Here is a 16,007-nt window from a genome sequence, read left to right on the forward strand (position 1 = left end):
AAGATGGTGTATATGTACAAGCTAGTATTAGTATTTTTCCAGCACTGAAGCTTTTAAAGTAAATTATTTTCTCATGACCATTATTTTAAGAAATTTCCTGGGAACTGGGATCTGCCATGAATTACCTAATTAGAAAAAAAAAGTTGACCCCAAAAAGGTTTCAAAATTGTCAAAATGAGATACTTGTGCTTTTACATTTGATTTTTTTCTACTTAAACTGACTTCCGTAATGCAAAATAATTCATACTAAAAAAGTCATAAAAATGTGTGAAATAAAATGTTTTGATTAACCTACATTAAACATTTGCTGAGTTTAGGTTCATTGAACTTTTCAAGCTGTTGAACTTTTGATCTGCTAAGAATGATAAAAAACGTTTCAAGTCATATTCTTACAGAACAGAAAAAAACTATTCTACTTCTTTTTACTTCTCATGTGATACCAGCTGCACAAATTTTCTGAGAATATGATCCAAGATGATAGGCCACAATCCACTAAGTATGAGAGAATGTCTGAAGAGAGAATATATGAGAGAAAGTTAAGAAGGATCTCACGGAGCAGGCTAGAGTATCTTGATTGTGTCGATGAACTGTGTCAGCTGCAAGTCCGTCCCTTTACTGATTTAGAATAGCTAACGTGATAAATAATATACTGGCTGAGAAATAACAAAACACCTGGCTTCCAAACCAGCTCCTTCAAAATGAGCACTGAATGGGATGATTAGTAGGTAAAGAAAAAAATCTCTCCTGTTTTTTTATCACCTTAGATTTTCACAGGAACTCCCCATCACCCTCTCAGGGTAGAAGGTATATGTAGTTGGACCAGATTTCAGGTGATTTACTGCTATCCAGGAAATCCAAACAAGCTAGCCTGGAAAACGATTCTGCCCATCTATGTTTTCCTCATGGAATTACAAGATGCTGTGAACTGAAATCAGCATTCTGCAACATAGCACGCTTTGCAAACACAGCTGAGACAGTATAGCACAGATGTACAGCAGTATGTTATGCAGATGCAGTGATACACAGTCCTTTTCCACTGTAGTCATCAACATGTAATACAATAATTTAACGTGCTAATGTCACTGCTTTAACCACAAATCATGAGAATGATAAGGACAACACAAAAACTGGGACTGTGATTGACTTTTACATAGCTATTCCCCAAAGGCATCAGGTACAAGAGTTTTTTTGTTGTGTAACTTTGAAAGTCTGAAAACAGGAAGCAAAAATATTAGACATTAGGTTTTGCATTAAGCTGCCTTTGTGCATGCTGCCATGCTTCTGCCAGCTTCTTGATATAACTCATCATGATTAGGAAGGATGTATCTATACGAAAGACAGCTTTAGAGACCCCTAAAAAGTCTTCTTTGGTCACTGACCTTACCAGTATAGGATCTTCCATGTATTGAAACATTCTTTAAAGCTTACAAAAAAGCTGTAATTAACTAAAAATTTTGAGCAGATGAGGGATATCCTGTCCCTCATTACTACATGCATGTTATCTAGTAGCGTCTGACAGTACATTTACTGACTTCTAGTTGAAAATACGGCATGAATCCTTTCCTGAGGAACTCTGTCAGTGCCTGCATTTCAAACTTCAACAATGTGTTTTAATGTCCAACAAGGGACCTGGGCAAGGAGCCTGCTGTAGCTTCAGTGCTGCTACTGTTTGAAAAATAATAATCCAAAATTTAACAGCTGCATCACGCACCTTACGTGACTGGCAGAAGAAGAGAGTCTTTCATTTTGGCCATTAAAGGAGTGAGGAAGAAGGAAAGATTAAAATACAGATGGAAGGACATGACAAATTGCAAAACAAAATGTGAGACTGGCTCTAAAATAAGAGTGATGTAACTAAAACTCACTGTTCAGAAAAGGCCTTGCTGTGCATAAATCACCTACTGAATGTAAACTATGTAAGTATGAAATATTATAGTTTGCAATTACCCTGTAGAGTTTGAGACTGTACAAATCTAAACTACATATAATTTAGACAGAAAAGTGGCAGAATAGTACTCTGCCTGATAAAGGATGTGACTGTGTTTATACGTTGCTGAGATTGAAGTGGCATAGTACAAAACAGCTGCAGTGTAAGTGGGTACAAAAAGCAGTTGAAGGGAAAGATAACTTCTCTTAATTACATACATTCTAACTGCTAACTGCTAAAGGAAAGAAACAACATGTTTCTTCTGTCACATTTACATTACATTTTCTTCCAAGTATAGGTTGCATATATCAGTGCTATATTGTCATAATATGTTATAATGTCTGTGTAAAAATTGTCCTGAATTATTTCAAAATAGTTGAGAAATTGTTGTACCTTAACATCAGGGACTAAAAATAAACATGATTTTATGATGACAAATACCACTGTTATTAGTATAGCTGCAAGGGTGACATTTCAATTAACTATATAATTGAAAGTAGCATGGTAGCACACAAGAGAACACAATGGAAAACACACCATGTTGCTTCAATAACACAAAGAACTTACTGGATGACAAATATCTCCTTGCGTCTAAAGAAAAATGAAGAGTATCTGGAAGTAAAATCCATTAACACTTTAGTATATAAACAAAATTAGTACCATTCTTATTCAGCTAAAAGTTTGGAAACAAGGCCATTTTGAAGATCCACCAAGATTATTTATGGGTCACAGTTATCACAGTGCATTGGCAATGGCTCTTTCTTCAGAGTATACTTTCCACTGTTATTAGAAAACATAACAATGCTATCTGAATGACATGTGCCCCACACAGAACATACCACAGCCATTATGTAGATGATTTCCAGATGATTCTTAGTCTGTTTTCTCATCTGTTAAAAGCAGCCATTCCTGTGTGCACTATTTTGAACAGGTTTGTACATACAACCAACTTACTCTGTACCACACACATAGACATAAACACACTCAAACAAAACAGGTCAACAGCTACAACCTTTCATCTTCCATCTATTCCTAGTCTGCAACAGTAGGATGCCTGACTGCTAAGGCAGTACTATTTTAGGCTTCTCATCTTTAAGGAGACTGTCTATCACAGTGTTTCATCTCTGACACAGCAGGGAAAATACAGGCAGGTAAAGAATGTTCACCAAACATTTCTAACTCAGTTGGGTGTCATATATTATTGAAAATCATTATCGTATTTATTTGGTGAATAATATCCATTTTTCTGGCAGTCAGAAAGAGCTGTTTTCCTTCTGATAAATACCTGACAAGATTCTTTGTCGGACAAGAAATATGAATAGCCTGGAATTGCTACACACACCTTAAAGGAGTAGATATCAGGAGAGCTAGTGTGCTGAGCCCATAGAAACTCAAATATTATGCAAATTCCCTTATGGAAAAAAAAACTCAATCTCAAACTAAACTAGAAAAACCAAGAAGAAGAAAACATTCCGTGCTTTCTGAATTTCTATTAAACAATGGCAGATTTGTTCCTCAATTAGTTAACTGAGAATTCTGGGAGTTTGACTCTCAAAATGCATATGGAGGTTTGCAGTCTACACAAAAAACTGGGCAATCAAAAAAACCTCAGAAATTCTGCATGTTTAAAAATATGTAGCCCTCTTTTTGGTAATACAATTAAACAGTGATTTGCACTTAGATCTTTATCTTGTAGTAAAAAGAGCTGAAGATTAAGTGATTTTCTAAAAGCTAGTGAGAAGTGTCTTGAGGATGGAGGTCATTCTTTGAAAGAGGATCTCAGTGACCTGTGTAAATAAAGAACACCACAAACACTTCCAAACAAGCAAAGGTCAGAAAGGGGTCATAGCTACAGCCCCTTTGGACTACTGTTTTGCCTAAGGAGTACGCTTACCGTGTAAATCTCTCATCCTTCAGCTCCAGGTCTGCCACTGTGATAAACTGATCCAGTTTGAACTTAGTGTCAATAATTTCAGCATCTCGTGGGGAGTAAGTGCCTCCCTCTTTTTGCTTTTGCCGAATTCTGAACAGAAAAAAAAGGGGAAAAATAAACATGCAAAAGATTTAAGGACACACATGTCAATACTTTGATTAGTCAGGCTGAAACTGAAAACTGCTTGTCAGCAATCCTTCACTGGCCTTTATTCTGCTGTCCCTTCCAAAAGCGTAATTTAGGCAAATCCACAGTTACAATGTCTAAAATTGATACGGAAAGAATCTAGACTACATAATCTTAGTTTTGCTACATAAATCCTTTGGCAATCCCTGAATGATGCAGCTGAGGAAGAACAGAACTTCTGATTAATGAGCTGACAACATCATTTATGCAGTACCCAGTCTGCTTCTTTACATAGACATTTTGTTCACAATTTGAATTAAAATTTAATTTTTCTTTCACACATGACACTTCAAAGCATTTAACTGCTAAATTTGTTAGTAAGACAGAAAACAAAGTTTAGAGTATTTACCTCATATCAAACTGTCAATAGCATTAGCTATCACATTAACTTCAGCCAGCTGAAACGCTAATCTGTATCCTCAATTCAATAGAGAAGTGGCTCTAAAAGGGTAAGATAGGCTACTGCTCCAATTTACCCTCTGGAGAAATGTTTTTTTCTCCTTCATCTATGGAGGTTACTCTCACTAAATTAAAGCCTTTGTGAATCCCTCCCTATGTTTCTACATGAAAGACAACAACCAAAAGCAATGCATTTTGAAATGACAGATTGGATCCATTTCTAGGATTGTTTCAATTCTTCTTCAAAACATTTCTGAATGCTTGCAAACATGTTATGGTAAGGATAAATAGATCTCACCTTGCAAAGGCATATACTGCAGCTACCAAAAGAACAATTGAAAGTATACACAAAGTAACAGCAAGGATAACTTCTACAGATCTTCCTGACGTTTCTTCACCTGCAACAGAAAGTGAAAATTTAGTATTTCATAGTATTTCACTAAATTTTTTACATTTCTGACAGGGTGAAATCAGGAAGCAATGAAAGACTTTTCTCTCTGCACAACTGCATCCGCTTTGTGTCATTAGAAGTGCTGCTTGGGAAATTAAAACGTAACAAAACCAAATAATTTATGTAAAGGTTCCTAAGCATTGCTGCTCTATGTAATGCTAATAGTATATGTCTACAACCATGCGTGCAGCTATCCCCTGGTGCTTTTCAGTTTTACCTGTTAAACAGGTGAAGGTAGGTCTACAGTGCAGTAACACCAGTCTGAACACTAGCCTGAGCTGAGCTCCTACTTCAGCTCAGAACAGACTGCTCTAATAGGAATAATTAAACTCCAGAAGTGGAAAAGGAAGAGCCACAACTCTAAAGAGTGCAGCCATCACTCACTGTAAGGTAAGAACAATTTAGGCCAGAGAAAGAGAATAGAAAAGCATGTCTATAAAAAAAAAATGTTGCAAGGAGAAAAGGAATGGAAACATCCTTTCCACTCACTGCTCTCTGTGATAAGGCCCAAATATTAGCAATGCTGAAGAAGAGTAGAAAAATCTCCAGAGAAGCCTCTAGAAAAGTTCTATCTATCTATCTACCTATCTAAACAGTAAAGTCAATCATAAACCCTACAGTTAATATCAGTCCAAACATTGCCAATACTATTAAACAAAACAGTGCTGGCAGAATGCCCACCAAGAATACAAAAATAACTTTCTCCTACTTCTTTGCAACAGGGAAGGACTATACATGTCTGTACAGAAGATCAAGGGCAAGGAAAAAGACAACAAAATAGAAGACATTATGTTGTGTAATTCTGAGAAGCTACAACTCAGTACATGGTGATAACAAACTCCAATAACAGAATATCATAAAGTAGGTTTCTATGCAAAAGGCAGTGTCAGGAAACCTCATTTTGATTATTTCCTGTCTCATCAGCTGTGCATTTCACATGGAAAAAGTCCACACTTACACAGGACTACCAGCTGCCCCACAATGACTTGCTGAACTAGTTATTAGAGTTTATGAAAAGGTTATAAACTGCCTTGATGTATTAGAAGTTTAAATAGTATTTATCATCACATTTTAATTATCTCATGGAAAAATCTTGATCTTTCATTGTAGTATGGATGTTACATTTGCAATGTCAGTCATAGGTTATGAGGAAGAAACTCCACTTCTCCATCTCAAGAGGAGAGCTGTGGTACTCCAAGTATGGTTGAGTGGGAGCACCATATTAAAAAGCATCCTTCACTATAATTAAAAAATCATTATTGCCGCTGTGCATTCCAGTAATTTCTGCTTCAGTGTTCCTCCCTAGCAAAATTCTTATTGTTTAACAAGAGCATCTGATGTCTGTCACAGAGAACTCTCTCACAGATTTTCCATATTCTTTTTTCTGCTTCAGGCATATTTAACATGTAGTATTAAATTGCACAGACACAAGGTTAGCTTTCTGGTTTTCCAGAGCTACCTATTCTATAAGTAGACTTAGGAACCAAAATAATGTAAAATTCAAATTAGTATTTTATCTACTAAATGAAAGTGTAATGTTGGAAAAACAAGAATTTCAGTGATTATTACAGAGGAAGATAACTGATTTATAATTAAATTGCAATACTGATTTCAGGCAGCATAAATTTCTTCTGAAAAGATGCTGTTGTTACAGGTGGAATAGAAGTAATTGGTCACAAAGATACCTAAGAGCTACTGATCTTTCTGATAGATTTTCTGGGTTGTGCTTTTAGAGCAAGTCTGAAGTTCATATAACCAGAGCATGTTCTATAAGGAAACACTTGGGCAAGTTTCCTCAGGTTATGTATCTCAAGAGAAAATGTGTCTTATGATATATCATTTTGATGTTATTTCACAACACCTGTAAGAATGTATAAAAGAAACTTCTACTTATCTTTTCCCCTTGTTTTGTTTCTTGTAGGACAGGCTCAGGAATTTAGAAGTTAAGGCCAGACAAGAGTTTTCTTTAGTGCCCATTTTAAAAGCAGTGCTTGACATTAAATTTTAGCACAGAAGGCACTGGATGGGTATGAGGAGCCATGGATGCCTGAGAAATTTATTGGGTCTATATTTTTTTCCTATGACATTTTAGTCAGCATAGAAAGAGATCTGCTTCTTTATGTTCTACACCAAAGGCAACAATGCAGAAGTGAATGAATTGTACTCTGCCATTAAAGCATGACTTCCTTAAGCATTACAGACTTTTCTGTTAGAAACAAGAAAGTTGCCCAGAGGACTGGCTAGAATTGGACTCATTTCCAATAAACTTGTTTTCCCTGATTGGACATGCTGTCTTTCCCGTAGTGGGCAAACTATTTGCTTCATTGGCTTAAAACTTCAATAGAATCATAGAATCATAGAATAGTTAGGGTTGGAAAGGACCTTAAGATCATCTAGTTCCAACCCCCCTGCCATGGGCAGGGACACCTCACACTAAATCATATCACCCAAGGCCTCGTCCAACCTGGTCTTGAACACTGCCAGGGATGGAGCATTCATAACGCCCCTGGGCAACCTATTCCAGTGCCTCACCACCCTAACAGGAAAGAATTTCCTTCTTATATCCAATCTAAACTTCCCTTGTTAAAGTTTAAACCCGTTACCCCTTGTCCTATCACTACAGTCCCTAATGAAGAGTCCCTCCTCAGCATCTCTATAGGCCCCCTCCAGATACTGGAAGGCTGCTATGAGGTCTCCATGCAGCCTTCTCTTCTCCAGGCTGAACAGCCCCAACTTTCTCAGCCTGTCTTCATATGGGAGGTGCTCCAGTCCCCTGATCATCCTCGTGGACCTCCTCTGGACTTGTTCCAACAGTTCCATGTCCTTTTTATGTTGAGGACACCAGAACTGGACACAATACTCCAGGTGAGGTCTCACAAGAGCAGAGTAGAGGGGCAGGATCACCTCCTTCGTCCTCACACTCATTTTGATGCAGGATACGGTTGGCTTTCTGGGCTGCAAGCGCACACTGCCAGCTCATGTTCATTTTCTCATAGACTAGCACCCCCAAGTCCTTCTCCGCAGGGCTGCTCTGAATCTCTTCTCTGCCCAACCTGTAGCTGTGCCTGGGATTGCTCTGACCCAGGTGTAGGACCTTGCACTTGGCATGGTTAAGCTTCATGAGGTTGGCATCAGCCCACCTCACAAGCGCGTCAAGGTCCCTCTGGATGGCATTCCTTCCCTCCAGCGTATCAACCGAACCACACAGCTTGGTGGCATTGGCAAACTTGCTGAGGGCGCACTCAATCCCACTGTCCATGTCAGCGACAAAGATGTTAAACAAGACCAGTCCCAACACTGATCCCTGAGGGACACCACTCGTTACTGGTCTCCAGCTGGACATTGAGCCATTGACCACAACTCTTTGTGTGTGGCCATCCAGCCAGTTCTTTATCCACCGAGTGGTCCATCCATCAAATTGATGTCTCTCCAATTTAGGGACAAGGATGTCATGTGGGACAATGTCGAACGCTTTACACAAGTCCAGGTAGATAACATCAACTGCTCTACCCCTGTCCATCAGTTCTGTAGCCCCATTATAGAAGGCCACCAAAGTGGTCAGGCAGGATTTCCCCTTAGTGAAGCCATGCTGGCTGTCACCAAGCACCTCATTGATTTTCATGTGCCTTAGCATGCCATCCAGGAGAATCTGCTCCAAGATTTTGCCAGGCATAGAGGTGAGACTGACTGGTCTGTAATTCCCCGGGTCATCCATTTTTCCCTTCTTGAAAATAGGGGTTATATTTCCTTTTTTCCAGTCATCGGGAAATTCACCTGACTGCCATGATTTCTCAAATATGATGGCCAGCGGCTTAGAAACTTCATTCCCCAGCTCCTTCAGGACCTGCAGATGGAGCTCATCAGGACCCATGGACTTGTGCATGTTCAGATTTTTAAGATGGTCTCGAACCAGATCCTCTCCTACAGTGGGCCCAAGGTCTTCATTCTCACAGTCGCTGTATCTGCCTTCCAAGACTTGGGTGGTTTGGTCAGAGCCGTTGCCAGTGAAGACTGAGGCAAATAAGTCATTCAGAACCTCAGCCTTCTCCAAATCCTGTGTACCGAGCTCTCCCGAGAGCTTTCTGAGGGGGTCTATGTTGTCCCTTGTCTGTTTTTTATTTGCTATGTACCTGTAGAATCCCTTCCTGTTATCCTTAATACCCCTAGCCAAGTTTAATTCTAACTGGGCCTTAGCTTTCCTAACTTGTTCCCTAGCTTCCCAGACAACATCCCTGTACTCTTCCCAGGCCGCCTGTCCTGCTTCCACCTTTTATAAGCCTCTTTTTTCCTTTGAATTTTCCTCAGGATCTCCTTATTCATCCAAGGAGGTCTCCTGGCCCTCCTGCTGCACTTCCTTCTAGTTGGGATGCAACACTCCTGAGCTTGAGGCAGATGATCCTTGAATATCAACCAACAGTCTTGGGCCCCCCTGCCCTCTAGGGCTGTATCCCATGGAACTTTACTAAGCAGGTTCCTGAAGAGGCCAAAGTCTGCTCTTTTGAAGTCCAGGGCAATGAGCTTGCTGTACGCTCTTCTCACTGTCCTGAGGATGTCAAATTCGAGCATCTCGTGATCGCTGCATCCAAGGCTGCCCTGGAGCGTCACATTTCCAAGGAGCCCTTCCTTGTTGGTGAGCACGAGGTCAAGGCATGGCACCTCTCCTTGTCGGCTCCTCTATTACTTGCACAAGGAAGTTGTCTTCTACACAATCAAGGAACCTCCTGGATTGTTTGTGCCGGGCCATACCATCCTTCCAACAGATGTCAGGGTGGTTGAAGTCACCCATGAGAACAAGGGCCTGCGAGCGTGAGGCTTTTCCTATCTGTCTATAGAGTGTCTCATCCACAGGTTCTCCTTGATCAGGCAGTCTGTAACAGATCCCCACAGTAATGTCTCCCATAGCTATATTCCCTTTAACCCTGACCCACAAACTCTCTGAACAGAACACATAAAGACAACTTTTGTGTTGCACTTTTCAAAGCATTCAGGGCTAGAGAAATAGTGCCAGATCCTTTCAGAATATTCAGGTAGTGAATTAGCATTTCAGGATCTTCAGTATCAGATCAAGTAATGAATTTCTAACATGTATTATATGAATAAGGGAGCTCATATCACAAAAGATGAATGCCAACTGAAAAATATGTGCCCACTAAAATTCTTCTGGGTATTCATCCAGTTTTCTTGGGATCCCTTTTCAGAAAGTCAGGGCTAATGCTTAGATAAGTAAGTTTTGGCTTACCAATATATTCAAAGAACTTACAAATCTTACTACGATCTGCCACAAGCCTTCAACATTGCCATGGAGGAATTTATGCTGGATTTGAGACCCCATAACAGCCGGTCTATTGGCCAGTGACATCAGAACCAGAGGGATTCTATTATATGGTATCAATTTATTAATTAATATGGAGCTTTATCTGCATCTAAAGGATGAAGAGCTAAATAGTCATGTCCTCTGAGCTGGTAGCAGAAGGAATAATCTGCATCCAAAAGTTTTCCTATGTTAGGGTTACTGAAATAGAGTCACCGAATCACAGAGTCATTTAGGTTGGACAAGATGTTTAAGATTATTAGGTCCAGCTGTTAACCTAGCACTGCTAAGTCCACCTCTAAACCATGTCCCTAAGTTCCTCATCTACATGTCTTTTAAACACCTCCAGGGATGGCCATAATCACCAAAGCAGTCTGTTCCAATGCTTGACAACCCTTTCAGAGAAAAAAGTGCTCCTAATATCCAATCTATCACTCCCCTGGTGCAACTTGAGTTCATTTCCTCGTCTCATTGCTTGTTATTTGCGAAAAGAGACGAACATCCACCCTGCTACAACCTCCTTTCAGGTAGTGGTAAAGAGCGATAAAGTCTCCCCAGGCCTCCTTTTCTCCAGGCCAAACAACACCAGTTCCCTCAGCTGCTCCTAATCAAACTTGTGCTCTAGACCCTTCATCAGCTTCATTGCCCTTCTCTGGACCCATCCCAGCACCTCAATGTTTTTGCTGTAGTGAGGGGCCCAAAACTGAAAACAGGATTTGATGTGCAGCCTCACTAGTGTTGAGTACAAAGGGACAGGCACTTCCTTTGTCTTGGTGGCCATACTATTTCTGACAGAAGCCAGGATGCTCTTGGCCTTCTTGGCCACCTGGGCACAATCTCGCTCATGTTCAGCTGGTTGTTGAACAACACCCCCAGGACTTTTTTCTCCTGGCAGCTTTCCAGCCACTCTTCCCCAAGCCTGGAGCATTGCATGGGATTGTTTTGACCCAACTGTAGGACCTGACACTGCCTTGTTGAGCCTCATGCCATTGGCCACATCCCATCGATCCAGCCTGCCCAGATCCCTATGTAAAGCTTTCCTACCCTCAAGCAGATCAACACTCGCACCCAACTTGGTGTCATGTAAACTTACTGAGGGTGTACTAGATCCCCTTGTAAAGATCTTTGATAAAGATGTTAAACAGAACTGGTTCCAGTACTGAACCCTGGGGAACACCACTTGTGACTGGCTGCCAACCAGATTTAACTCCATTCACCAGCACTCTTTGGGACTGGCCATCCAGTCAGCTTTTTACCTAGCAAAGTGTACACAGTAATAGCTCTACATCCAACAAAAAAGGAAAACTACATGAACAGTAGAGCTTCTGGTAGTTCACCAAGCAAGATGAGATATACTGGCAAAATGGTATTTTTATGGGTGTAACTGAATCTCTTCTAATAAACTTTGTCAAAACTGCTTCTTTATTTAAGAGTCCAGGCTGAGGTGAGACCTCCTGACAACCTCAAAAAGACATACAAGGGAATAGGTAAGTTTCCTCGGCCATTCTGCTTAAGCTAGGTCCAACAAAAATAGAGATTATTTACCTTAGGGAAACTACTGTATTAAAAAGAAATATGGAATTTTCTAGATTCTTTGTAAATAGAGAAATACTTTGGTAAATTACACTCTTCTTACCTAATGTTTTGACAGGGTCAGAATAGTCCGAATCTGTAAACTGTCCTTTAACATTAGTTGCTCTGAACTTAAATCTGTGAAATAAACCCAAGAAAAATAATGAAAATAAGTTTATGTTCATTTTATTTAATTTCACTTAGAAACTAAAAGCCATTTGTTAGTTTTAGTATAAAATAAACTGGAATCATTATTCACCTGCTAAAGAGACATTATGACAGGCATCAATGACTCAGTGTCAACAGATCTTAAATGTATAATCAAACTATTGATTACTTATCTTGAATTTGAGTTTATTTATTTTAAGAACACAGTAAGCACCTATTGGTACCTGAAACATTTAAAAAAAAATTGTCTCCCATGCTCATGCTCAGCCAAAAAATTTAAAATCAGAGATACGTGAAAGTCACTTCAATCTCCACCTTTGCATAATCGAACTACACATTTTGTATATTTATATAAATGCATATTTCACTTAAATCTTTCTCTGGGACAAACACAGACACAAATATACTTACAGGTACTGCTTTCTTGGTTTCAGTGGGCCATTACATATTTTGTCTTGACTACCTGGTATCATACAGGTAGCATCAGCACCTATGACATATATCTCTTCTTTGCCACTCAGATCTTCTTTTCCTTCTACACATGGTGGGTTTGGAAAACCTTCATTTGTAAAATATGGTCTTGGTCTGTTGAAGTAGGCATCATACCACTTAGTAACATTCCCATCATGCTGACCTATTGTCAAGAAAAGGAATAATCAGATACAATTTGCATTCTAACCAGACTTATTTAAAGAAATTAAGTAGGAAACATATTTTAAGAGCTATCAATGCTATTTACACAACCAAGTCTATAAATGTATTTGCAATTGAACCCAGATTTCCTTATTATCAACACTATCTACATTTTGTTGACTCAGAGTAAGTCAACTAGAAACTTCCAGGGGCAGTCTCGTAGATGACCTCTGCCCATAGAGGATATCTCTTGTACAAGACTTTGAAACTGAGCATAGATAGTAAAGACAGTGAAAAATGCTTCCTCTGAAGACAGTGAAGACTGCTTCATAAATGAAATTACTGTATTTCCATAAGTGAAGAGTACCCAGCAACTCAGAAGAATAAACTTTAAAATGTTGTTTAACATGGTATTTGCATATAAATCAGCTCAAGCGAAATTTCACAGCAATAGCTACAAAGTAAATGCCTGTAGGATCAGTGCTAAAAGGCAAAATTCAGAAAAAGGTGAGAGACTTAATGTGCATTCACTTAATGTGGATGCTTTACTTCTATACTTTGAAAGTAAGCAAAACAAATTAATTAAATACCTGGAATTTGTCCTTATTAGGTAAAGTAACCCTGACTATATGATGTCCTATCATGAAACTCCCACTCGCATTGGTGGGCAGTCACTCAAAAGAGTATTCTGGCATTGTTCTTATGTCCATACAAGGAAATACACATTCTAACCCACAGTCTACAGAAGGGATTTATATAAATTCCTTTTCCCTGTTATGAAATGGAAACATGAACTGCACATGACTGCAGTTGATATTTTACATTTACAGGCAACACTAATAGCAACAGAAGAATAACCTTGTAATAAAATGTTTCAGATTTATTTATCTTTCAAAAATGTCAAATGTATATTTTTTCCCAAGGAAATTGGAAATAAAGAGATGTAACGAAAACAATAGGCCCAGAATAACACTGGTGACTTAAAACAGCATGGATGACTCTTAGTTGTCAAGCATTCCCAAAATCCAGTAGTCGGCCCACAGGTCTTGCGAAAGACCTTTGCTCTAAGTACTGTTGCCACAGCTAAAGTGACTTTGTTTATTGCTTTCTAACGTGAAATTACTGAGACCCAAGAAAAGAAACACAAGAGAAAAGACAAACAACCTGAAGGTAAAGAAATAAAACACCTTGAAAACAGATTTCAAGAGAATTTATAAAATTCTACCTCCAGCTTCCACAACAAGAACTTGAATCTTCTTGATAGGGCCATGATCATCACTGTAATAACATACGGGCATTCTGATCGTCATTGTTGTGTCTGTGACGAGTAATGCCCCATTGGTGTCATAAACTGGTGCTGGCTTCTTTTTAGGTCGTGGTGGTTCTGTTTTTAAACAAAGACATACCACAGAGTTTTGCTCAGGCACATAGCTGTGTTATGCAGGACAAATCTTCAGCATATTTTCACGACAACCTAATGTCCTGCTTAATGCCTTAAGCCTCTACAACCTGTGTTCTAATAAATAACTCTTCATATCAGTTTTCCATTCAAAGAGAAAACAATAAAAAGATCGAGTCTCAGTTTTTCAACAAATTTCGATCAATGACTATTTATTTCCACAACTGTGACACTGTATACTTCACAATAACTCTGCGATATTCTTCTAAGCTGTTCGCTGATGGTAACTAAAATACTGAAGTCAACATGATTGCTTCACCGAGTCTGCACATGGTTTATACTATCATTCAGATACAGATAGCATATGATCAGTGACAGGGAGCAAAACTGAGCACTGCAATAAAAGTCCATTAGTTCTGTCTTCCCATTCCTACATTATGCAGGCTCTATATAATAGACAAAGGCACACAGCTGTATAGTCATAGGTAGAAAAGCAATTTCTTCAGCATTTATAGAGATTTCAGCTAAAGGACACTTTATGAGACATACCTTTGATATCCATGGTTATTTTCAATTGAATTTTTGGCCCTGCACCAGCACCGTTAATTGCATATACCTTAAAAAAAAAAACCAACACTTTTTAAAATTAGTATTTGCAATAGCTTCAATGTGGCCAAATCTGGATATATTTGAACCAACAATGAATGGTTAAACACTCTTCTTGTCATTCACACTTTGCTAGAACTTACTTCATATTTATTTACAATCCTAAATTCAGTAACACTTCATCGCTTGTAATGTAACTCTTACAAAAAGGAGAAAAACAAGACCACTTAAAAGAGTTTTGTTGCCTTCTTTCATGTTCTAGTCTCTGATTATTTGAAAGGACTTCATGCACACACTCCTAGCAAGCTCCCCTTGCAGCACTGGACCTTTCATCTGTGCCAAATGAACAATGCTAGTAGTGGAATTAAGGGACAGATTTAGTCTTATACCTGCATAAATATGTCACAGGTTGCTTTGCTAGCACATGAACTGGTGGTCCAGAGTACAAAGCTAACCGTTGATGATGTGTCTTGCTTCTACTCACTCTGCCCTCTTGATTGCTCCCATCATTCCTCAGACTTGTATCCCTTCACATGTCAGCTAACACATGTCAGATTCATGCCCCAGCTAACACTATGAAAATTTCATATTTAGCCTAGGTTTGAGCTCCCTATTCAGATTAATTTCTCATTCTCAGAGAAAAAATCCAAAGAAAAAGTATCAGTTCTTACACTGACATTATAGGTATGTCCTCCTTTTAGTCCTTCTATCATGGCAGTGACTGATTGATCTGTTTTATCAATCACACTAAGGTTGTGGATCTGGATGGCAGCAGGGTCATCTTCATTGTAAACCATAGCTTGATACACCTGAATATTTCCATTTGATTCAGATGGTGGCACAAATGTTACTTGGAACTTTGTTACTTCATCTGGTATCTTCTGAAATGTTATGTTGTTAGGTGGATCTTCAGGCACTGAAATGAGTATTTCAATGAAATACATAATCAGTTTACTACTATTATAATTAGAGTAAAACCTGAAAAATTACAAATTACATTTTTGCATATCACTATTATTTTATAGGTACCCTCTGTTTTTATTAAAAATATCTCAAATACTTAATACATATATAAATATTTAAAAAACAAATAAAAAGCTAAATACTTATTGAAATCCTATTCTTTGTGATAGCATTTAATAACAGAAATATAAAAAAAAAAATATTAAACCACCCTCAGCAGTCTCAGAGAAATTTCTTCTTATTTTCTACTCAGAAAGCCTAAAGGCATCATTATACCTTGAAAAACATCCGGGGTAAACAAATCCTTGCACTGGTTGACAAGCAAGAAGCAAGTGTTAGTCTTGAATATCCTTTTGTGAATGCCCCCTGTCAACAGCAAGCTGCCTCCCAACATATAAACGAGCCACCATGCTCCTGAGAGCCTTTGCTTATCACAGCTAACTCCAGGAAAAAACTTTC

General features: G+C 38.8%; 1 protein-coding gene across 5 annotated transcripts in view; it reads right to left on the reverse strand.

Annotated features, from left to right (window-relative positions):
* PTPRQ (protein tyrosine phosphatase receptor type Q) overlaps positions 1 to 16,007 on the reverse strand; it is a 129,299-nt gene that overhangs the window by 20,888 nt on the left and 92,404 nt on the right. For 2 of the 5 annotated variants that reach the window (XM_057429395.1, XM_057429394.1), the window contains exons 46-53: positions 15,257 to 15,501; positions 14,529 to 14,595; positions 13,806 to 13,964; positions 12,359 to 12,581; positions 11,844 to 11,917; positions 4,744 to 4,843; positions 3,822 to 3,950; positions 2,495 to 2,539 (exon numbers count right to left, since the gene is read on the reverse strand). In XM_057429395.1, the coding sequence (XP_057285378.1) occupies positions 2,495 to 2,539; positions 3,822 to 3,950; positions 4,744 to 4,843; positions 11,844 to 11,917; positions 12,359 to 12,581; positions 13,806 to 13,964; positions 14,529 to 14,595; positions 15,257 to 15,501 (1,042 nt within the window). Of the gene's footprint in view, positions 1 to 295; positions 356 to 2,494; positions 2,540 to 3,821; positions 3,951 to 4,743; positions 4,844 to 11,843; positions 11,918 to 12,358; positions 12,582 to 13,805; positions 13,965 to 14,528; positions 14,596 to 15,256; positions 15,502 to 16,007 lie in introns of all 5 variants that reach the window. The other 3 variants (XM_057429397.1, XM_057429396.1, XM_057429393.1) reach the window with 2 other exon arrangements.

The sequence above is a fragment of the Pezoporus wallicus genome, unplaced genomic scaffold (assembly GCF_028554395.1).
Source record: "Pezoporus wallicus isolate ANWC-B61680 ecotype Strahan unplaced genomic scaffold, APGP_CSIRO_Pwel_v1 contig_5069, whole genome shotgun sequence".
Lineage (NCBI taxonomy): Eukaryota > Metazoa > Chordata > Aves > Psittaciformes > Psittacidae > Pezoporus > Pezoporus wallicus.